Below are 25,490 nucleotides of genomic sequence, written 5' to 3' on the forward strand. Positions count from 1 at the left end.
GAAACCCTGTCTCGAAAAAACCAAAAAAAAAAAAAAAAAAAAAAGTTCAAGTTTGTGCCTGCCTTGAGTGTCAAAGAGAAATAGATTTAAGAGATTCCAGAAGTCCCTAAAGTAAAGCATTTTCAGGAAAAAAAAAAGCATCGTAAGCTCTATTGTTGAATTAAAATGCAATATATAAGATAAAAATTCTCAATCAGGGGACATAGGGAGATGACTCAGTCTAAACAGAAGAGAACCCAAGTTCAGATCCCCAGAACCCAGAGCCCACGAAGGAAGCCAAGTGCAGAGCTGGCAGATAGGTCAGCAGGTAAACGCGCTGGCTTCCAAGCCTGACAACCCAAGTTCAGTCTTAAAGCCGGTGAGAAAAAGACCTAGAAATGGCTGGGTGGCCCTGGAGACGGAAGGGTCCTCTGGTAGAGGCTATCGGCAGCTCACAGGCCCACTAACCTGACCTACATGCTGAAGATCAGGTCTGTGAGAGTCTTTCTCTCAAACCTAAGATATAAAGTGTCTGAGGATGAGATCTCTGACTCCCACATGTATACACACACACACACACACACACACACACAGAGAGAGAGAGAGAGAGAGAGAGAGAGAGAGAGAGAGAGAGAGAGAGAGAGATTCCAAAAGCCTACATTGGAAGCATTGGAAGTTATCCGTTCATATCTCTGCCCAAAGCTCAGAGGTTAAATGCAAACCAATTGAGTATGACCTTCTAAACAGGTCTATTTTTCACATACAAACTGGACGAAAGTAGATACTTCCTGAAGAATAGGCTTCTAATTATTGTCACTGTGTCCTGGTGCTAGTCATGCATTTGGTACAACCAGAAGAAAACCCTCCCCTGCAGTTTGGACTTTTTATAATCAATAGTCATTTCTCAGAGGAATTTCTAAGATACCCAGATGACTTTCCCAGAGAGAATGGTGGCCTGTGTGCCCTGGAATATGACCTGCCTTGTCCTTGGAACTCCTTTTGTTAAAGATAAATGCAAGATTTGAAAGAAGGCATACCTCTGATCTGCATGACTAAAATTAAAAGATGCTTCTAGGCATAAATCGGGAAATACAACTAAAGACAGAAGATGTGTCTCACTCAAACACACACACACACACACACACACACACTTTAATTCAAAAAACAGAAAAAAAAACTCATTCCCACAACTGTTTTTCACACAACGTGGAATTGTTTTCATGACTAAGAAAACACCTTGGTTAGTCAAAGAGTTGAAATATTCTTACCAAAACAGCTTAACCTGGGCTCTACCCTAACATGAAAGAAACTTCGCATTAAAATATTATTGATGTTGATAATTAGTACTTCTAAATGATTTTAAGGGCTTTTTATGCAATTATAAAAAATTTGGTTGTCGTAACATTGCTAAATGCTTTGATGCCTTCTGCCTGCTGCCCTTGGTCCCTGCAACCCTGACACGTAATTTATTTCTCTTTTGAGTGAACTCTAAGCATTAATGTCCATTAAGGATTCCTGAAACAAAGTCTAGAGATTACTTGGAGCCCTTTCAGTAAGATGTACTGATTATCATTAATAGTTCCTCTGTCCTAGACAAGGACAGCGTTTTGTAACTTTGTTTCTGTTTGACCAGGCTCTTCCTGGGCTATATCCTGATTTCCCTCATCTGGATGCTTTTCTCCTTGACTATGTAGAACCTGGCAAGCTCAGTCTGCCAGGTGGAGTAGGAGGGCTTGAGGGTGATCTTTTTCTTTGTGAAACAATTGTCGGCTAGTCAAAGGGAGGGAGTGCCTTAGTTCTTAATGAATGTTCATTTGCTGCCTGTAAAACGTGGCTTTCGCGTCTGGCTTCCTCCTTTCCTGGATCAAGTCAAAGAAGGACTTAGGGGGAGCCGCAGCCTCCGTGCTGTGTGGGTTGATAGTACACAGGAGTTAAGTGCTCGCAGCTTTGTTTGCTGAAATTTGTCTGAGACCTCAGGCACTGGCTACCCAGATTAGACACCTGCTTAAGTGCAGTTCTCTGATGGGCATGTCTGCATCTGCCCAAGGGATGGCCTTCTGTTCGGTGCAGGATATATTCATACTGTGTACACAATTAGAATTGCTTTTAGCAGAAAATCGGCCCCGTGCACCATGTCCCAGGCAAACCGTCTTCGGTCTTGCCGAACAATCAACGTTTACTGCCACCCTCTTCTGCAGTTCATAGGATCAAAGCTGGAGCCTCTCACATGCTCTGGCTCTCAAGCCTCAGCCCCAACCCTGTCCTCTTTTTATTAAGGACCCAGAGGCTGAGAGAGGTTACGTCGTTTACCCAGGATGCCACATTTTGACAACAAATGCAGCATATCCCTCAGGTGTCCTGTAAGAAGTAAGACTCAATCCACAGATGCTGTTGGATCTGGGATCACCGTTTTCTTCAAATTAAACCCACCAGTGCCTAAAGTGAAAGTAGTACAGTGTTGTGACTTTGGCCAATTAAATCCTGGCTTTTCTCTCTGATTATCTCTCCCTCTGCCAGAGTCACCTGAAATGTAGGCATATGGGTGTGTTAAAGGAAGTAAGAAAAGAGAATCATTTTACTCCATTTTTAGGCATTGCTTGCTCTACAGTGTTTGCTTGTTTTGATATTTAACACAGAGGGAGTCAAGGGTAGATACCTCTGACTCGGTGTTGGTAAATCATTGCAAGAGGACCAGAAAAGCCACAGGCTGAATGCTGACAAGGTGACAGTGGAGCGTCCCCACTGAGCGTTCCCCACGGCCCCTTGTCCGGTCTGGCAGGTCTCTGAAAATGTTCATTTAGGAATTTGCCATGTGTTGCTGGGGTTGGAGGCAGGGCGATGCTGCCTCTTACAGGGAAAACACCTCTGTACCCAGACAACCATCTCTGGGAAAACCATCAAGGAAGTTAATTGGCCTAAGATTGGGCAAGACTGGGAACATCAGGTTACATTCCTGAAGTACTCTCCTCCAGGGGTTTGGAGCTCTGAAAATTTCTCCACTGATAAGCCTGACAGTGACAAATTTGTGGTATTTTCATGACATTTCCTTTGATTTACCTTGAAATGTGGCTGGCTAAATTGAATCAGGCAAGCTTATGATACCGGAAGTCGTACTTTGATTTTTGGGTATTGATGGGAATTTTTTTTCATCTTTGTTTTAAGGATTTAAGTTCCTAACTTGAACTACTGTCATGGGCTTGGGAGAGATTTCATGCAGTACAGGGTTTGTCTGGCAGCATGAAAACTTGAGTTTTATTGCCCAGAATCTGCACTTTACAAAAAAAAAAAAAAAAAAAAAAAAAAAAAAAAAAAAAAAAAAAAACACAAACAGGCATGGTAACATTTGCTTGTAATCCCACCACTGAAGAATCAGGGACAGGTAGATGGCTCTTTTAGGCACGCTGGCCAGCCAGCCAAGCCAATAGGCTTGAGTTCAAGGACAGTGAGAGACCCTGCCCAGGGGGGAGAAAAGTGGAAGTGGAAGGTGCCTTGGGTGTCATCCAACTTAAACACACACACACATATACACACATACACACACACACAAACACACACACACACCTGGGGCATTTTCATGTAGCAATTTAGAATACTTTACAATATGACGACAGTTTTATATTTATTTTGTGTGCACTCACGCGTGCGTAGGCAAACATGAGTCTAGGAGATATATAAGGACCTAAGACCTTCATAGACATCCCTTTTTGCCAATCTAGATAACTTGAAAAGATGCCCCATGAGAAGTGCCTCTCTCACTGATGATGTACCCTCCTGTGAGCTCTGCCTTCTTTCCTTTTTGGTTTTTAAAGGAAAAAGGAAAATGTTCAAGGGGGTTGTCTTTGATTATGAATGCCTCTGGATTTGCTGAAACGGGTCTGACAGGACAGCCTGCTGTTTAAAAAGATGGTTTTGGTGTGGTAATTTAGAGGCGGTTCAGGGAGCTGTTTATCCAAGAACAAGCTGGTGAATAAAAAAAAATCTGATAGTTCATCTACTGTATTTTATATGTGAGAAAACCAAGTCCAGACATACTGAGCAGTTAGCCCAGGCTGTCCATCAAGCTCACTCTAGATTCAGGGTTGTGAAGTTTTTGTGTCTCGAAGAGGACTCACGCCACTATTCCCTTCCCTCCATAAAGTTCTCTTTGCTCTGCTATGGAGCCTGTTTGTGAGACTCTGAGACATGACCTTGACTTTATTTCAGTCACCCTCACAGCAGCCAGGCCCCTGGTCATTCTTTGGTGGTGGTGAGCAACACCCTTCACCTATCCCATAGCTGTAAGTGAGGTGAGCAACACTCTTTACCTACCCCATCAGCCGTGAGGTGAGCAACACCCTTCACCTACCCCATAAGCTGTAAGTGAGCAGCTTCCCTGAAGTGGACAGCACAGAGAATCAACAAGGCGGTTATTTCTACATGAAAGCTCGCTTTGCCTCGTGGAGCTTGCAAGTCTGCCTCATGCTTTCTTCTGGGCACAAGCAATGGAAGTCATGGACCCTGAGTCAGTGTTAAGTCCATGTGAGAATTCCATTTTATTAAAATAGTACTGTGTGTAGAGCTGGAGAGATGGCTGAGAGGTGAGGAGCATTGAATGTTCTTCCTGAGGACCCTGGTGCAATTCCCAGCACCTGCATGGTAGGTCACAGTCATTTAGTATCCAGGTCTAGGGAATCTAACACCCTTTTTTGACCACTACAGGCACTACATGTGTCTGATGCTTAGGCATACATCCAGGTAATATTATATCATGTATATAATATAATATTATATTATATTATATCATGTATAAATTTAAAAAATAATATGTGCTTGTTTATTCTTTACCAAAATAAATTAACATTTAATATCAGACTCCACAGTTTATCAAGGTTTTAGTTTTGTTTGAATTATCACAACAGTCCTTTGAGTCTTACAAAGATTATCTGTATTCTCAATGGGTAAATTCGGGTCCAGAGAGGTTTAATGACTTGCCCAAGGTCTCTTGGCCAAAAGTAAGGAACACAGGTGGGCTCAGATACAATTCTCATTAGAGCAACTTGGAAGAAACTTATTCTTTTTTATTCTCAAGTAAAATACATTCTTTGCATTCTTAATACTGATATGATCTTCCTTTTGGAAGTCTAATTCTTCCAAGGATTCTTTCTTCTGCTGCTGCCCACCCTAGATTTAGATAAGAACCCCCACCCCAAGGTCTTTCCCCTTTCCCTAATAGAAAGCATTCACACTACATGACTATTATGTGTCAACTGAGGATGAGCTCTGTCCAGAGAAGACAAGAAATTTAAATCTTTGCAAACGTAAGAAGAGAAAGAAAAGATTTTCCTACCAGAGGACTGAGAAAGGGACAGAGATTGACAAATGCAGGATGCTCAGCTCAGCTTGCATTCAGTGCTACAAGGGGAATGTGCAGATGGGGTCCCTGAAAAATGGTCCTATTCTTCTAGAATATTCTAGATTAAGTTTGTGTTCCAGTTGGTGAGACTAGAGTTTCTTTATGTGTTTGACTCTCTCCCCCAAACCTGAGCTGGAGCTTGGAGACAGGGTTTAAATACTTTTCCTGATAGGCTTAAATTATTTACACAGCTCACTTCTAAGAGGCATGTTTGAGGGAGCAGACCTCCTCTTGACATGCTTTCTAGAGGTCCTATCTACACCAGGGTCTGAAAGGTTTGCCTTGGGCACATTTCTCATCAATGCTAATTAAGTTTCTCTGGTCCTTGAGTTCTGTGAAATACAGAGATCATCTTTTTCCTTTTTCATGTCTGTGGAGTCACAGATACAAAGTATCATAAGTCCCACAGAGAAAGAAGGGGGACAAGTTCAAGCCATCTTCAAGGTCAAGTTGATTGTTTTTCCAAGTGAGGAGGACAAAGGGAGTTTTATACATTTTCTAACTAATCCCTTAAATTTATCTTTCATGAGTTTACACTGTTGCTTTTGCTTGCCTTTTCTAGAGAAACCGAATTCTGTCTTCCGAATTGCTCCTTCACAAAAGCAACAACAGTGTACTATCCCCAGTTAGAGCCCCATAAATATGACCACGGTCTTTTAAAAAAATATTGCTTTTGAGAGGAAGTGTAGCTTTATGCTCTTCTGCATTTGATTGCCTAGTATATCTTCACTGTAAAGAATAATGTAATTTAGGATTAGATTTATATAGACCAGAGTTGCCAGATAGAATACACACTGTTCAGTAAAATGTAAATGTAAGAGAAACAGGTTAATAGTGGAACTCAACCTGGCCTTCTGTCTTTCATCTGCTACCTTTAGCAACCCCAACATCAGCCTGCTCTCCGCTGGCCTATATAGACTATTTATTGGCAGTCTGTATCACAAAACTCCAAGACCAAGAGTTTGAGCCATTTTGAAGAGGAAGACTTGCCTTCTCTGAAGAGACAGATGAGAAGCTTCTGACCCGTGCCTGCTACTGCAACCTCCCGGATCAGGCAGCTTTCCTGGAAAGAGATTCAGAATCTATTATGAGTGTAATCATCATGAAAAAATTTGATGAGTACACGGCACCACGCTGCATAATAACTTTAAGTAGAAAACCCAACGCGGTGGGATTTTCATCAGGCCTTCTTTGAGTGTCAGGAGAAAAAGAGTTCCACACTCAGCGAATATAGATAGGTCTGTTTGGGGTTGCGTTCAATCCAATTGTGCGTGGGGGCTGAATAATCAGGAGTGACAGCCTAGGCACTTTCTCTTCAAAGTGATTTTACAGAAGGTACCGCTTCCTAAGGAAAGTATGCCCGCATCGCCGCTAACGCTGAAAAGGTACTAATGTATCCATTTATTGGCGCTGGTGTCATGAGCTGGAGTCACAAATCATATTCGGGTTTTAAGAGCCACTCACTGCTGCTTTGGGGGAAAGAGGCTTTCCTAGGATAGACGAAGCTTCCGAAACTTCTAGAACACTTCTGCAGTTCCCTGAGAGAGTCTCTGAGGGCCTTTGCAGAAGGATCTCGCGTCACTTTGCAAAGCCAAAGTAAACACAATGAAAAACAATAGTCTAGTTTTCCTCAATAAGGCGTGGGGGTCAAATTTGAATTGGGCTATGTAATTTCAGCTTTCCTTAATAAGGCCTTTGGAAAACGTTGGAGAAGCAAGTGTGTGATTTTGGTCTTGGCTCACAACTTTGAAACTTTTTTCCCTTAATGTCTACCAAGGGTTTTCATAACCGATCTCCTCCCTGAACGACGTGTTCCGTGGTTAAGTAATAGGTCCAATGCTGCAGGGTGCCAAATTTTCCAGCGACTTTTACTTTCCAAGGGAGGGTTAAATAGTTCTCTTAATAACTTGAAAGAAAAAAAAACTCAAGGTTTACCACAGAGTTCTTAGTCACAAGTCAAATGTTTTCAGCAGTTTAATTGTTTTGAGCCTCTTTAGCCCTAGAAGGCTGAAGTGTAAGAGCCATTCTAAAGCGTCCATACTCTGAAGCTGAGCGACACTTCTTGCGTCAAAGCTTATAACCATTCTCTCTGACCGGTGCCATTTGCCAGCTACTACTTAGTTCCGCTTGTCACCTGTCACCTGTCAATCATCTTGGGAACATCTAAGGAGCTGACTCATGCATCCTCTATGCTCCCACCATACATACCAATGCTCTCTGTAGAGAGTTAGCTATTGTTCCCCGATGAACATTTACAAATACAGACACATAAATAACACTGTGTGTGTGTGTGTGTGTGTGTGTCTGTGTGTCTGTGTGTCTGTGTAGCTGTAGTTTTCTTTACCATAAAAAGCTATGCTTTGGCGGGGCGGCGGTGGCGCACGCCTTTAATCCCAGCACTCGGGAGACAGAGGCAGGCGGATCTCTGTGAGTTCGAGACCAGCCTGGTCTACAAGAGCTAGTTCCAGGACAGGCTCTAAAGCTACAGAGAAACCCTGTCTCGAAAAACCAAAAAAAAAAAAAAAAGCTATGCTTTGAGTGAGCAGGAAGGAATATTTTCTTTTAAAAGAAAACTCAGAATCAATGCCTGTACCAAATTAATCGCTCCACTGTGCTGCTCACTCTTGTCCGAGTGGGTCAGCATTGCTCTCTTGTGCCTTCTGCCTGCCTAGTCCCATGACCCCTTCTGTATTGATAATGAAGCAATGAGCTTTTCCTCATATTCTTCATCCCGTTTCACTACTGTCTATGCCATGTATGTATACATATGTGTACGCATGCCTGAGTGGGGGTGCCCGTGTACGTGCAGGTCCATGTATGTGCAAATGTGTGCGGAAGTCAGAGGACAACCTCAGGAAGAGTTCCTCAGATGCCATCCACTTTTATTTCGCAGACAGTCTCTCGTTGACCTGAAATCCGCCAATTAAGCTAGGCTTGGGGGCTAGGAAGTTCTAGGAAAGTGGTGTGTCTTCATCTGTCTCCTCAGCAAAGGGATTACAAACATGCGCCAACACAACTATTTTCTAAAATGGATTCTGGGGGGTTGAACTCTTGTGTTTGCAAGGTGAGCACTGCAGCCCTGTGCTGACTGAGCTATCAGCCATGCAGTTAGTTGATTAGAGAGTGGGTGAGCTCACAGTTCAAGGCTTTGGAGTATGTCCTATGACCAAGCCCAGCTTTCTGTCACTGGCTGCAGGTGGCATGTTTCAAGCACACACTGCATGACCTATGAGCAGAGATCCTCACGGAACCTTTCTTGACCTTTCTCTCTCTCTCTTCTCTTCCAGGGATCTCAGTAACGAAGAAGACACACACATGTAAGTAATGCCTTTTGTTTCTGTCCCAAGTTTTCTGAAGAGTTGGAATTCGCATATGTCTGGCTGCTGTGGCCCTTCGAGCATAAGCCAATGTTTCATGGTCAATAGTGGTCATATTTTCAACCTGTAGTGGTCGGATTTGGCACATCTCCACCTGTTCGTACTGAGTGTGTGTTGATGAGCGAGGTCAGGCATACGCTGGTGAATTCTGGTGTTCCAAGCCACAAATCTTTAGAGACACCACAAAACCTAGCCAGGAGGATCAGTTACTTATTGCTCACCTCTTATTCTGGATCCTTCTTAGAAGAGTTTCTAGAAAGCCCTGATTTCTTTAAGCTTCTCTCTCCTTTGCCTTCCCACTAGCTCACAGGTGAGGTTGTTTTGTTCTTCTGTCTGTGGAGCAGAGATACTGAGGGGATAGAGGCGCTGTTGCACAACCATGACACGGTCCGTGGGGGCCCTGGCAACCGGCATTGATAGTTTGGTGTGGAACTGTGTGCTGGGTCTATCCTCTGTATTCATCCCACTTCTCAGGGTCAATCGCCTTCATCAACTGCCTCCCTCAAATCCCACCATCAACTTACCAACTCACGACAGAGAAAGGTGCTGTGATCTGCAATCGGAGCAGTGATGTTTGACTGAGCCTGGAACTTCAGGATAAAACATTGTATCACTGATGCAAGCAGTCAACCTTCACTGTAGTTGACCGGCATATTATTTCGGCTTTGAATGAATGGAGTCTTTAGAGTTCGATGGGTATTTTAGACCACAGAAACATGCTACCTGTGAGATGTGTTCGGGCATCTTCCTAAGGCCAGCATTGGATCTATTTTTTTTTTTGCACGACAGAGCAATGACAAGGATATATCCCCACATTTTTCTTCATTCAACTTTTTACATTTTTTTTTTAATTCCACGTGAATCATGGGAGGGGAGCAATATCTATGTAACATCAAAATAGTTTCACTTGTGCCTCAGTTGATTCTCAAAATCTGCTCTTGGGTTTGTCTGTCTGTCTTTCTGTATTTGTAGAGGAAAAAAAATATAAGGAATTATCATTTTTATTTTTTAAAGTAAAAGAAGTATCTTGTAATGAGAAGCTGCCTGACATTTAGGGCCCAGTCTTACAGTTCCTCCATGTGGCTCTCATAGCTCTCCATGGGATTGCTTGTTTGAAATACCAAGGAAGGTCCAGCCCAAGCTAGGTGATGTATGGTCAGGATGGCACCTCCACAGCTGCAGTCACTGTTCCCCCACCTCAGTCAGGCGAGTCTGTGACCCGTAGTTTTTGGGGGTTGTTCTGTCGTTGTTCTTGTTGTTCTTGCTGTTGTCGGTTCATAATTGAGCTCATGCTGACTGAGAGATTGACAGCGCAGGCCACTGAAGTCCTCTGTATATCCGCAGGGCAGGCATGGTACAGAGAGCTTCCTTGCACAGCCTTGCCCATGAGCTCGTCCCTGGCCTGGAGGGACCCACTCTAGAGGTGGTAAGTAATCCAGTCTTTCTGCTAGCTCCGTCCTGGGCCGCTCCCAAGCAGGGCCTGCTGATTGTGCCTACTGTTTATGGTGGTTTGGGGTATGGACCTCTCGCCACTTAGCCATATACAGAAAGCTGCAGACAGTTGCATTGTGGATTGGCTCTTAGATACACAGACCACAAAACCCAGTTCAATTCCATTAGATATGAAGAGCATATCTCAAATGATGACGACACAGAAGGCAGAGGCCACAGATGTTGGTATCGTATAGACAGATCATCAATAAAGACATTGAAGATGTTGCCATCACTGAATATAACTTATTGGCCTATATAGAAATCCATGGAGGGATTTAGGGAACAGCCTAAGAGTGGTGACTAGAGAGGGGAAAATATACTTTAATAACAGACAATTTAACCAGGTAGGCCTTTCTTCAAAGGCTTAGAGAATTTCATCTCCGTCAACCTTAAAAGTGACAGCCAGAATAGTGGTTTCTTTCTAACCCTGAGAGTCAATCTGGGGTGTCCAGCCTTCTGACCCCTCTACACAACATTGCCATCCACCCCGTTCACACTTGGAAACCTCACAATTCACTTGAGTTGTTATCAAGCTGTTTTATATAAATTTGTGTTTTTGCATTGGGCCTCATTTTATAGCTACCTTGGCCTTCATGAGGCCGGAGGGTTGCAGGTTGGACACCCTGGAAGACTTATAAGCATGAAGTACTGGTAGAAAAACTCAAAGCTCCCAAGTGATCTTGACTGAAAGATTCAGGTCAGATGACATCAGGATGTTTGGGGAAGGTTAAGATGATGTTCAACTTTTCTGAGTGGGGGAGAAGCCCCGAAATAAAATATCCCCATGGCAAGTTGGAAAGAACAGCACTCAGGCAGTGGGCATGGGACTGTGAGCGTCAGGAGAGATTTCACTCTTCCAGGTGCTTGGGTGGGGAAGTCCTCTGCGCCTTCGGAACCTAGACTGCTTTTGTCATCCAGCTTGACAGGTAGCCCTTCGTGTTTCTGGTCTTAGCATATCCACAGGGCCCACAGCAGGAAAAGAAAACCAATCAGTTCTTTCTTTAATACTCATCACCCAAATGATTTCTTCCTTAGCCTCCGTCAGGATTTTCCTTGAAAAAGGAATCGTCCTAACGTGCTTTGCGTTTCTATCTCTCTCTCTCGCACGCACTCTCTTTTTTAAGTTGTTAAATTTCAGCTCCTCTTAACTCCTCTTGACATCTGTTCTTCAAGAAGTTTCACTACCAGTGAAGTATATGAAGTCATTTCTGTGCTGGTGCAAATTTTTCATTTTTAGCCAGGATTCTGGAAACCTTGGCCAAGCCTTGACTATATGATAGGTGACACCCCAAGTCACCCTGAGTTAGTGATTTCAATCAGGGCTTTCAAACTGCCCTCCAAAAGAGATTGTTCAACGTACAAATTAATATGTGTAGTTGCCAAGTGTATCATCAAGACCAGTGTGTCAGGTCACGTGTGTACCACTCCAAGGTGGAAGAACTATAAAGTGAACCTGAATCATTGTGACACTCAGACAGGTGTGAGCATGTGCTCTACACACACACACACACACACACACACACACACACACACACACACACACCAAACCGAGCCACAGATTTCATGGAAGGACATGAGAATACTAGCCTCCAGGAAGTCCCTTAGAGACTCAAGTTCTCCCGTACACTGAAGGATGCCTAAATGTTGGGCTGGTTGACTCAGGGGAAAAAGTGAAAGCCTGGGGGTTTCTCATGCTAAGTCATCATGCTCAAATTGGTTGAGAAATTCTTGCGTCTGTACTGGTTTGCAATTGTTGATAGGAAATGCTCTCCTTAGGTTTTAGAATGGGAACACGGAAAAGCATCTTTACTTGTGGGATAGGGACATTAGATCAATTTCACACTGTGGTGCAGAATTTCAATTTCGTTTTCATGGTGATTACACAGCACATAGATCTGGCTGGACACTTGCAACAATGCTTGTGCTTTGTTTGTTTTGAAGGAGTGTTCAGGTTTCTTTTCCTGATAAAAATAATACTGATTAGATAATATCTTTCTTCTTCTTCTTCTTCTTCTTCTTCTTCTTCTTCTTCTTCTTCTTCTTCTTCTTCTTCTTCTTCTTCTTCTTCTTCTCCTCTCCTCTCCTCCTCCTCCTCCTCCTCCTCCTCCTCCTCCTCTTCTTCTTCTTCTTGGAATCAACTGCTATTTGGGGTTTTTAATTGTCAAGGACAACTGGTCTTTCATTTCTGACTTCTTAATCTAGTTCTGCTTGAACAATTCTGTCTTTACTAAAATGTTGCACAATGACAAATACGGAGCTAAAAACCTGCAATGGGAAGGGAAGTTAGAGGGATGGCTCAGTGGTCAAGGGCTGCGGTGCTCCTCGAGATCACCCAAGTCTGGTTTCCAGTATCCACACCTTTAACTCCAGCCCAGAAGATCCAACATCCTCTTATAGACTCTGTCGATACCTGCATTCGCCTGGCAGATATATACACAGAGAGAACCTACCCATACACATAAATAGAAATTTAAAAGGAAAACATGCAATAGACCAAGTTGATTTGTCATTTTTTCATACAACCTTCCTCGTCCCAATGCCAACAGAAAGATTGTATCCAAATAGTTCTAAAATATTTTAGTATTAACACAAATTGCTACTAGCTGATAAGTTAGTACATCCTTTTATGTTTGGTTGTAACAGGCTAACACCTAAAGTAAATTATTAAAGCACTGTATTATTTATAAATAGATTCTGATTCTCAGCAGTCAAAATATTTTAGCACAAATCTGAATATTCCTTTAAGGTGCTATCTCTTATGTCCCTTTAAAAAGTGTTTATTGCAATCATTTAAAATAGAATAAATTAATGCATTCACCTTTTTAAATTTATCTATATTTTATTGTTTTATGTGTTCGAGTATTTTGCCTGTACATACACACACATGTGCCTCATGCCCATGATGGTCAGAAGATGGCTTTGGGTCCCCCAGGACTAGAGTTGTAAGCTGCCAAGTGGGTGCTGGGAATCTAGCATTGGGTGCAAGAGCAGCAAATGCTCCTAATCACCGGCCTAACTTTCCAGCCCTGTATTCACTTTATACCCCCCAGAGATGTGGCTTTGAATTTGACTTAAAGAAAATGAGTTCTAAGGCCTCAATCTTCCCTCCTTGGGTCTTTGTGAATCCCACAAAATAAACCCAACAATTTGTCACGATTGTTACAATCTACTCAGAAGAACCAAGAACCAGAAGAAGCCTATTTTCTAAATTGTTTTCCTTTCCTGGAAGCCACTCTTTGATTGTAGATTCTCAGCAACCTCAAACTTGAGGCTCGCTCACAGTGCACTAAAATGCAGGCACCGTTCTTGGCAAGACTACCGGAGGGTGCTTTGATGGTAGAGCTAAGGCTCCCTTGTCAACCCATTTGACTTCCAGCAATTCTATTCTCAATTGCTGACAAGGTGTTTCATTAGGACATTAAGACAGACGTGAGCCTTCTTATAGTGGGCTTCTCTTCTCGTCACTTGGCTCACTGACAAATTATCCAGAAAAAAAAAAATCTTAAGTTCATGCTCATAAAGTAACTGGAAGGTTCATTGCTAGAGCTATTAGCCATCCCATATATAAAACTTGATAACCATGGGACATGACCAAACTGCAAATGCTCATGCCTCACAGGGCTATCTGTTCTGTGCTGGCAGGTCCTTACCCTCAAAGACTCCATGGAATAAGTGACAGGGCTGGGGTAAGACACAGAGAGCAGGGGCATAGTCACAGGAAACAACCTAAGGTGCAAATATCATGACACCCATTCCAAAAGGTTCCACTCATAACCAGAAAGCAAGTTGAGCTCGAGCGTAGGAGAAAAGAAAAGAATTAGAGGCCTTCTATACAGGATTTGGATGCTGTGATCCAAACATCTAGGAACAATCAAGTAACTTCAATTTTTTCACCTGGGACCCTAGAAACTGTCTATTGTTTGTCTCCCTTTGTTCGCAGTCTGAACAATACCCACCTACTCCCTTCAAGAGTGACTAGATGGAAGAGGCCAAGTGTCTGGCACAGAGTCTGGAAATGACTTCATTGTTTAGAAGCAGTCTGTGTGGCTACAGCTCCACCCACCCAAGTTGTTCTGTGACCCATCATATTAAAAATAAATGGACTATACTTGGCCCTCAGGGTTCGCCCAAAGCAGACAGTTTTCATAGTCTTAAACCCCAACTTCAGGGCGAGGACCTGCAAAGGCCACAGAAAAGCTGAAAGTTCAGCATTTCCATCGGCTGTCAAATGCTCTACACAGAGCTCTACCAGTCAAGCATTTCCACCTAGGCCTCCTGGTGCTAGCTTTTCTGGGTTAGTAGACTCCAGAGTCATGACCACTTTAGAAGGAAAGTCTTTTGTCTTCCTTTCTATCCAAATTTGCTTTCTATCGCTTTGATAAAACACCGTGACCCAAACAACTTAGGGAAGAAAGGGTGTTATTTGCTTACACATCCCAATCACACTCCATCATGAAGGAACTTAGGGAGGGAGCCCAAGGCAGGAATCTGGAGGCAGGAATTGAAGCAGAAGCCATGGAGAAATGCTGCTTACTGGCTTGCTCTCCATGGCTTGCTCACTTTGCTTTTTCATATACCCTAGGACCACTGCCCCAGAGTGGCATGGCCCACAGTGGGCTGGACCCTCCCACATCCATCACTAATCAACAGTATGTCCCACAAGCTTACCTATAAACCAATCCAACGGGGGCATTTTCTCAATTAAAGTGCCCCTTCCCTAGATGACCCTAGTTCGTCTCAAATTGACAAAATCAGGACACTGTCTCATATACAGCATAGGTTCCCAGGGTGTGTTGAGGTAGTAATTGACTCTTTAAAATTCTGTCAGAAAACAAAATGATCTGACCTGCAAGATACTGGTTTGTGATTGATGATTTATTGCATGTTTAAGAAACTCTTCCTCATGATTGGGCTGAACTTTGAGAGTAAGCTGGGAACTGCGCTGGAAGCTCTGTGGGTAAAACATTTGCCATGAAAGCATGAGAATGTCAGTGCAGATTCCCAGCACCCATGTGTTAAAAAGAAAAGCAAAGAAAAAATAGGGATGGCCATGCACACCTATAATCCTGGTGGAGGCGAGATAGGCAGGAGGATGTCTGGGGATTCGTGGCCAGCCAGTCTAACCAAATTGGTGATCTCCTGGTTCAAAGGGAATCTCTGTCTCAAAAAGTAAGATGGGAAGAGGCCAAGGAGGACAGATAGCTGGTGTTGACCTTTGGCCTCCTCACATGCAAGCACACACATACGCACACAAATACACACACCAGATGTAGGAACGAAAGGGAAAATGGGACAGGAGGGAGAGTGAGGGTGGGAGCACCCACAGTTGTAGCCGGCAGTGGTGTGCACCACTGACGAGCTCTTCCCAGACTGCACGTTGTGTTTAACGCTGCCTGTCTTTATCTCCTTTCGTCTTCTCATGAGCTCCATTGACTCTCACCCTTGCAGCAAGGTTTAGATAAGAAGATGGATCCAAAGAATGAATCACTTAGCTTAAAGGAGTCAAAAAACTTGTTTACTCACCCAGCTGGTCATGGGCAGAACCCCGACTCGGAACCAGATGAGACTGCCTGTTTCTGCGTACGGGAGAGCCACGCTGGCATCTCGAGTATCTTTGGAGCCGTTTGGTGAGAGGCCTTTGGTAGAGCCAGCCCTTCACAGATTCTCATGTGTTTCATTGTGGCATGGCTTTGTGATGTGGGCCATTCCCACTCCAAAGATGGAAACTAAGACACATACACTAGCATGCCCCCAAGGGCACAGGATTTAAAGGGTTCTAAAGCCAACCACCTTCTTTAGAGTACTTCTCCCACTCGACAGCAGAAAAGAAAACTAAGCACAACATAATTATGGCTACAACTGTCTGAGGTTTTATTTCTTAATCGTTTTCCATTTTAGTTTTTCATTATGTGTGTACACGCACATAATGTCTATGTACAGGCATGTCTGCCATGGCATACATGTAGATATTGGAGGATAACTTTGTACAATTACTTCTCTCCATCCGCCTCTGAAGACCTGGGGCTTGAATTCAAGTTGTTAGGCTTGTGCAGCAATCCCCTTCACTTACTGAGCTATCTTGTAGGCTCCTGATGTTGGTTTCATTGTTGTTGCTAATTTGAGGTTTTTTTTTTTCATGATATAACTGTTTCATGTATTTTCCACTTGAAGGGCCAACCTGTTTCACGACAGGAAAATGTTATTCCTGCTGTATGGGAAGAAGATGGTCTGCTGGCAACTACCCAGCCTTCCCACATTAAAAGGATCATGTTTCATCTGTTTAACCTCCTAACCTGATCCTTCAAAGATGCTGAACAGCCAATATCACTGTTCATATATCTCAGCTGATCCCACGACAGGCACAGCTCTTCGGAGGCTCCTGTGCTTCAAGTTGAACTAAAGCCCCAGCCACTTAGCCACGTGCACGGCTGACGGCACGAACTGATGTTTCGCCGAAGCAAAGCCTTTCATTGTTGTCAGTGCTGTGCATTGTACGCATTCTTTTCTGGCTCAGCCTGATTAATGATGCTTAACATCCGATGACCATACAGACAGTGTGATTCGGTACCCACTGTGGTTTCCTTAAAGCCTAACCCAACCAAGCAAACAAGTTTACAAGGCAGAGTACTTGGGGCATGGAAGGTATCTGAGAGATAAGCCGCTACAGGGCTGGGGAGATGGCTCGCTGATTAAGAGCACTTGCTGCTCTAGCAGAGAATTGGAGCTGGGTTCCCCAAACCCATATTGGGCAACTCATATCTGTCTGTAACTCTAGCTCCAGATGATCAGATAGTCCCCCCTGGCCTCTGTGGGCATCAGAGCATACCACACACACACACACACACACACACACACACACGAGATTAAAAGTAGAGTAAATCTTTTTTAAAAGATAGTAATTAGGTTTTGCTGATGCTTAATCCTACCTGAATTTAGGATTTGATCTTGATTGTAATATCTGCAGGCAAGGAATGAAAATGCAAAAGAAGTGGAGATTCAGTTGTGTTTGAAATGTGAAGAACACCATCACTCTATACTAACGTAAGCAATCACACAAAATCTTGACACTAATATTTGAGTAAAATCGCCGCCCATATCTGCACTTTGTTGCAACTATGATTTTTATTTCCAAGCTAATTCTCCTCTTGCCTTTGATGGCTCAAGGTGCCTCCTAATAGAACATTCTCTACTTGCTCCACTTCCATCTCTGGGCAAATATTTCTCCTATATAGCAAAGATGGCTACTTTCATCTTTTATTGTGTTGACCACCTAAGCATTAATTCTAGCTTTTAATGTCTTAGTCAACAGCCAAGTGTAATTATTAGAAAGAAAAGTTGAGCCAGGCATGGTGACACATACCTGTGCTCCAAGAACTTAGAGGGCCGAGGAGAAGGAGCTAGATTGTTAACAGTTTGAAGCAAGCCTGGACGAGAGTTCCAGGCCAGGCTGGCGGTGCCTAGCGAGACCCTGTCTCAAATAAACAAACAACTGGTAAATAAATAAATAAACCGTCGACAAGAAAGGGCTAAAATGTGATAGACTGTGATTTAGACTCAGTAAAAGGAGCTAATAAAGACACCTGGCAATTGCAGTTTTCCCTTTGGGGATAAAGAGATTTTATGATGGAAAAATCCTGAACTTTCCTACCAGAACCTAGGGAAGGCAGACAGGCTGCACAGCAGACGACAGGCTGCACAGCAGACAGGAGCCGAAGCCTGTAAGAAGGCAGGGGAGGGAGGGAAGCAGGTAGGTTTTACTAGCAGAGCCTCTCATAACTCCTAATCGTTGCTTAGAACTGCACGAGGCCCCGTGTAGCAAGTTCACCCGGGTCCCGTTCATCTCTCATCACTTACTCTCCACCTCCTTTGGGAGACGTGTGTGTGCGTGTGCGTGTGGATACCAGCGGGTAGCCCTGGTCCTTCTTCTTTAAGCACCACTCACCTTGATTTTTGAGACTCTCCCATTAGCCTAGAACTTGCCAAGTAGGCACAGCTGACTTGCCAGCAACCTCCATGGATTTGTCTGTCTCTGCCTTCCCAGTACTGGCAGCATATGCCACCGTGTCTGACTTTTTTTATGAGACTTCTGAGGATTGAGCTCGGGTCCTCATGTTTGCAAGGCCAGTTCTTTATTGACTGACTATCTCCCTAGCACCCCTTACCTCCCCTCTGATTTGAGGGATTCTTGATAGCGAAAGTACTGCAAGCAAATGCAGGGCTGAGTTTTTGTTCACCTACTGTGTTTTAACACCTGTGAGCCAAGCCCACAGGTGGTGACCCCAAGCTCTGTCTAAAACCATGGCCATAGGCATGATCACTAGGTCAGTTTGCTCTGCGGACAAAGATGTGGACCCATGTGACCGGAGTCAACTGTTACCAAGGACGACATGGACAATGGGAAGACATGGAGGTTTCCTTTCTCTCATGGCCAATAGGACCTACAGAACTCGTGGGAAAATGCTGTGACCTGGAAACAGTCATTGTCTTCCCACCTTGTCACTTAGCTCCATCTGAATCAGATGTTGCCTGCCTGGTCCCCTTCTCTGAGCCCAGGGGGAACCCTGGTCCTTAGCTAGAAGCTTCTTTTCTGCCTGTGCTTGTGATTGGGCTTTATGGAGAGAAGAATCCTTACTGGGCAGACAAGATTTCAACCCAAACAGACGGGCTATTCTGACAGGAGAGAAAAAGCTGTTCCCTTTCGCTCTGTCTCTGCAGCTATAAGGTCTAATGGTAAGGCCAGCTCTCGCCATGTCATTAAAATCAGAGGCATGGAATGAGCCCTAAAGCTTAAAAAATACATATGCACTTTGAATTCCATGGCTAATGGTTCTCCTTGCTTGCTTTCATCCCAGGGCTAATTGGCCAGGGCTTCTGTGATACACTGGGAACCTGTGTCTCTCCAGCCCTTTTTAACTCAGCTACAAATAGCTTGATAAAAATTTGAACCCCAAATTCCAAACCTTGCTCACATCTTAGGTAGATGAAGGAAAGTGCACCGGGTTAGCCCCCTTTTCATAACAAAGAATCTTTCCCTCAAACAACTGGAAAAATGGGGGGGGGGATCTACAGTCTTCCCTCACAGCAGGTGTTTCTTCCTTTGCCTAAAATGGATTTATATGGTTGCTCTTCAGCAACAGGAAGGTCCTGTCAAGGCATGTGTACCAGCTGCCCTTCCCTTGGGCATCACCAAGTATATTGGGTTCATTTATCTGTCTCCCTTACATCGTGTCTCTTTGTGTTGACAAAATTGAAAAATCTGGCTCCCCTCCCCCACCCAGCTGGGGCATTGTCATAACTGATTGTCACCGGTCCATGCTGTGCCTAGAGAGGATCACACCAGCGCCCCTAGAGATGAGGCGAAAACTGAACTCTGTCCCCCGAGGCCAACGAAATAGCTGTTTGGTCCCTCGTGTGAAACTTCCTAATAACTTAAGTGGGCAGCCTGTAGGTCCCTGGAGGGCTTCTCCACAAGAGCGTTCCCTCTCTTTGTTAAGATTGCTTATTAAAAATGACTTTATAATGAAGCTGCCTCAAATAGCAGTTCTTTTCCTGGTTGTCCTTGAAGCGGCAGCAAAGAACCTCAAGACAACTGTCTAGGGTTTTCCTCCTTGTTAAAACTTCTCCGTTACCACGGGTGCTCTTGATTTTTAAGAAGACAAAGTCTAACTGACATGAGTCCCTATCCACTTGATTATGTCCCTTAACACCCCGTGCAAGGCATTATTGGTACCTTAGCTTGTCGGGCAGGCGCGGGAAACGAATTGATCTCTGTCGATTGAGGACATGTTAGTCTGCAGTGGAAACCAGACTGTCAGGAGTCCCCAGGAGAGCAGAGCGGCTAAGAGATGCTGCTGTCAATCCAGCCCCAACTCAACCAACTCAGTGGTTTCTGGTAATCTTGTCTCTTTGGTCTCTGATTTCTCCTATTAACTAGCCACCTTCCTGACATAAGGGAGGACCATATAGAAGAATCAAATAATAATAAAGGCGAGGTAGACCTGGTGCAGGTTTATAATCCCAGCTCTGGGGAGAAGGACACAGGGACCCCTGGGACTCACTAGCCAATCAGCCTGTCCTACTTGATGGGTTTCAGGTAATGCCTAAAGAATGAACGATGTCTAAGATTGACTCTGGCCTCTACACACACTGTCAGACCCAGGAATATGCATGCATACATACATAAACATACATATAAAAATTGTATCTTATTCTGTGTTAGTTACACTGTGTCTATTCATAACTTCTTTGTGCATGTGGCAATTAGGAGATGAACAGAGTTTGGGGTGTTTATATAGTCTAGCAGCCTGTCTTGTGTCTGTACTTTGATTTATTTAACATAAGGAATGATAAAGCAGTTCTCTGCCAGGTTCAGCACTGGGCATATCTGCCTCCAACATGGCATCCCAGTGGTCAGGCATTCTCAACAAGCAGTGCAGGAGAGAAAGAGCCATATAAAGTTGTTAGTGAGAGACTCCATCTGAAACATTGGCCTCGCGGTAGGCTTGTCAGACAGTAAATCTTTAGGGTGTTGAGGTGTGGCTCGCATTGTGCGTGGTGGGTGTGACTGCGGTGTGCACACTGGAGAGCACCAGATTTGACTGTAGTGTGCACACCGGAGAGAGCACCGGGTGTGACTGAGGTGTGAATGCTGGAGAGAGCACCAGGTGTAACTGTGGTGTGCACGCTGTAGAGCACTGGGTGTGACTGCGGTGTGCACGCTGGACAGCATCAGGTGTGGCTCGCCATGTGCATGCTGGTGAACACCAAAGCAAGAGGCACTTAAATGCATATTCCAGCTGCAAAGATCAGTCCTGTCTGGTAATGCTCAGAATGACTGCATACGAAGAATGTGCCTCAAATAGCTGCTTCAGTGTAGTAAATATTTTACTCTCTAAGAACACCAGAATGCCGTATTAGGAATCTCAGATACACACAATACAATCAATTTTACAAGAAGAAAGAAACAAACACAAATTGACTTAATTCTCTTCTCTGAGACCAGATACTTTTAAAAGATCCTTACATTTAGTAATTGCTGCTTCTGTCTCCCTAGTAAAAATAAACAAAAAGGAAGGGGGGAAATTGCTCAGGCTAGGCCTGCTGGCACACTGCTTTCATCCTATACTTGAGAGGCAGAGACTGATCTAAATAGTGAGCTCCAGACCAGCCAAGACTCTAACGTGATACCATGTCACAAAACAAGCACAAAGGTGTGCCACAATGTCTCTAGTACCCTGTGTCATACTTATGTGAATATGCAGAAGAAAGGGAGGGAGGAGAGAGGGACGGAGGGAAGAAGGGAGAATGGGAGAGAAAAAGGAAGATTAGAATATACATATGTAGATTTTTAAGAATGTTTGTGTGTGTGTATACCTACACACTTATGTATGTATGACCGGACCCTCTCCCCACACATTTAGAACAAATAGTAATAGTAATGTCACATATGGAAAATAATGTGTTTATTACTTCAAATGGTGTTATCAGATTTACATCTTCTTACTTTGGCAATGAATGCTACCCCTAAAGACTTCATAAACCTCAGTCTTAGCGTTCATTGCTTCCAGTGTCTTGCCATAGTGAAGTCACCGTCCCAACCTGAGATTCCAAAGCATCTAAAAATCCTTCTAAAGACGGACTGCACAATGACTGTTTTATCTGCGGGGAGGGGCGTGACCTCATAAACACCGAAACACATTTGTTTTTGTAACTGGTGAGAGGTTTCTAGTAACAAAGTGATCAGATTTTCAAGAGAAAACAACATTCTCAGTTCCCATCAGAGTGTGTAACTGTGAAGGAGGAAGCTTCCTATTAGAGAGTTGGCTGACCTTTCCAAGAATGGGAGGTAGAGTAGTCTGTCAAGGGAAATTGTCTATCTTTGTCTGGTCTGTAGAGGAAAAAGTGATCCAAAAATGTTAAGCCATTTCTAAAGTAGACGTTTTGATAACCCCCCCAGATTACTTAATTGAATTTCAGGGTGAATTTCCTGTTCAAGGTCAGAATATGTAGCTAGCATCCTTATGTCTGTCTGGAGTGGCTTATATGCATGCTGTCTTGATTTAGCAGACCCCGGTGTTTTCAAAGTTGTTGTTAAGGCTGGAGAAATGGCTTAGTGGGGGGCTCCTGTGTGCAAGCAAAAGAACCTGAGTTCAGATCCCAGCACCCAAGTGAACAATCCAGGTCTGGCTATGTGAGTAATCCCAGTGCTGTTGGGGGTGTAAGGACAGGGGCATCACTGGGGCTTGAGGGATAGAGCAGGACAACTGATCTCTGTACTCACACACAACATGTACACCTCCCACACATGCATTACACACATATTCAAATGTACACACACACACCAAACAGAAGAAAACAAAACCTCGTGAGTGGCCTTAAACAACCACAGTTCTTGTGGATTCATCCTTGGAATTCGTTTTAAAATATTCTTTAAGCCCCGTGTGTTAGCTTCCCTACCTATTTCTGTTTATAACTTTTTCTTGAACCAAGAAAATACGAGGAACCAAATTATCCCCTGCAGGATCAATTCCTTGAGTGGAACCTTGCTTATAAGTGAGAGAATGAGACATGACCCAATAAAAGAATCTATTTTAATTTTAATTTATTTCCTGGTGGCCTTTATGCCTCCTTAGGCAATGACCTAACCATTTCTTTCTTAACACTGATTTTTTTTTCTTTCCAAGGTCAAAAAGCACTTTGCAGTTACTGTAAGAGGAACTAAATGGTTTTTTTTGCCTGTCACATAAAATTGGTTTCTTCATAGAAGATGTAAATTCTAGTTTTCTCAGCTTTTTAGTAACTCCTTTCTCATTAGAAATCTATTCGCAGCAAAAATGAACAGGATGAAGCAAGTTGATCTCTGGGGCTTCCAGCGTTGAATTTGGGGTATCGTTGTCTGTGGCACCCTCTTTCATCCCTTCTGCTTGCTGAGATGGATTGTCACTTACAGTGAGAGGAATGGGTTCCAGGCTATTCCTACTGTCTGCTACAGTTTTGCAGGGCAGCATGCAAGCAAGGTAAAGACTGTTCTAGAAGGCAGCCCAACCTAGAGATCTCAATGCTAGATAGGAATCGCTTGTCCTCAAATCACACTCTTGTGAGTGCACACAAGCGTGCAGGTACACACGCGTGCATTCACACAGACACACACAGACACCCACAAAACACCACCACCCCTCCCCACTTCAAGGCACCGCCCACCCCCAAAGTCAACTCCTGATGGGTAGACAATAAAAGCATTTTCTGTGGCCTGATTGTCTGAGTTAGTTACCTAATCCTGCCTATAACTGGGGTGATTTGAAAGACGGGAAGATGTTCTCGTTTTCATTATGGGAGTCACTTGGGGACAGTATCACTTAGAAGAATATGTTTTTATTGCCCTAAATTACTTTACCTGAGAGCCTATTGATGTGTTTCTCTTAGGTTAGATTTCTCATGAACAAAATGGCCCATGTGGGTCCCATTTTCACTGCTTCTCCCAGGGTTTAAACTAGTCTAGTGGTCAGTGAGTTGGCAGTCATTCTATCCCAGAGTCACAGTTACAAGAGAAAGTTCTAGAAAGGAGTTAGCATGCAATGAAACACAAACAGAGCCAGCGGAGCTTTGTGTGGTGTGTGATAGCTATACGTGGAACCCACAGTAGAGTTCCATGCTTGGAAAACGTCAACCCCCCTGATATCAAACTTCAGCCTGAACCAAGGAGGTTCTATCACAATCAAATTTAAATGGCATCACAATTCCCAGCATCTTTAAATCAATGAGTGTGTCCTACATCGAATTCCCTGGAGAAGAGATGCTGAAACTCTGAAATTGGAGGGTGTACTCTTAGGAACAAAGCCTGTAAGGAGTGCAGGGAACAGGATGGGAGGACCCAACTGCCATGCTGTGACAACCTAGATTCAGGAGGTGCCGGGGAAGATCAGATGTGGTTCCAGGTGGGTGCAAGATGGACGCAGCCCTCACTGTGCAACAGCCGTACGCAGATGGCAGCTGTACACAGGGAGGCACCAGACCTTGGGCAGGGTAGGCAACTCTCCTTAGCTGAGGATAAAGCCCCAGGGTAACTCACTCATGCACCCTTAGCAATGAAGCTTCTGGTTGCTGGGAGAATGAGGACTTGGATGGCATACCATGTACTCACTAGAGAGGGCAAAAATGGCCCTGAAAGCTCTATTTCCTTTAGTTAAGATGACACACATTTCATTGCTTAGCTAAGGCTTACGTGAATGCAGCATATGCATAGCCTCAGAATAACAGCATAACCAAGTCAAAAAATGCTGAATTCAAAAGGAATTTTTTTCTGTTGAATAAGTGGTTTTCATTAGGATCTCTGGTGCTGAATGTATGCATTATAAATCATATATGTACAAGCCCATAAAATGTTTTCTTTCTCTACCCACGGACATTCCAGCATGTTAACACATTTTTCTCAATTATAAAAAATAAATAACACATGTCCGACGATGGTGGCTCGTGTACAATGGATTCACACAGGAACAAAGAATGACTATAAAGAACTAGCCACACACACTGCAAGTTCTGTCTGCCTGTTTGTCTGTCTGTCTACTGCTGTCCTGTGATTCAGATAAACCACCGAAAGCATTCTTTACAGAGCCCATGTGTGGACACAGCTTCTCTCTTTAGCGGTTGGGAAAGATCTTTGGTTAAGCGGCTTTATATAACTGAAGGCAGAACCGAGTATGACAGCAGCCGTGGCTGTCAGATGGGAGCCATTGAGAGCTACTGGTCCTGTCCCTCGCTTGTCCTGTTGAGCAAGCCTCTCAGCCATAGTTGATGGCAAACTTGTGATGAGTCTTCGTTTTGTTTGGTCAAATTCTGACATAGCCTGTAGTTTAGTGACATTTGACTTCTGAGCATGAGGACCCCACAACAAGAAAATAACCCTATGCTATCTTCACGAAGTATTATCTAATGGAGTGTTTTCCATACGATTCAAAGACATTTGCCCAGCATCCCTTTTTCGACTTTAAAATTGTATTTATTATACTTGAGGGTGGCAGGGATAGCTTTCAGGAGTCAGTTCTCTCTTACCATGGTGGACTTGGGGGATCAGACACAGATCCTCGGCCTTCCATAGCAAATATAACATTATAAATCCAGAGCTTGTTTGTTTATTTTTTAAGGTATCTCTGGGATTTCCATAGTCCAAAATATGCCTATTTCCCCAGGGACCCGAAGCCCAGGTGCCGTCCAGGTCAGGGACAAAGGCTTCCAGTTTCACGGGTGCT

General features: G+C 43.8%; 1 protein-coding gene across 2 annotated transcripts in view; it reads left to right on the plus strand.

The window, feature by feature from the left end:
* Positions 1–25,490, plus strand: part of Rora (RAR related orphan receptor A) — a 728,880-nt gene that overhangs the window by 525,810 nt on the left and 177,580 nt on the right. For both annotated transcript variants that reach the window (XM_038321100.1, XM_038321101.1), the window contains exon 2: positions 8,659–8,688. In XM_038321100.1, coding sequence (XP_038177028.1) covers positions 8,659–8,688 — 30 coding nt within the window. The remainder of the gene's footprint in view (positions 1–8,658; positions 8,689–25,490) is intronic.

This window comes from Arvicola amphibius, chromosome 3 (genome assembly GCF_903992535.2).
Source record: "Arvicola amphibius chromosome 3, mArvAmp1.2, whole genome shotgun sequence".
NCBI lineage: Eukaryota > Metazoa > Chordata > Mammalia > Rodentia > Cricetidae > Arvicola > Arvicola amphibius.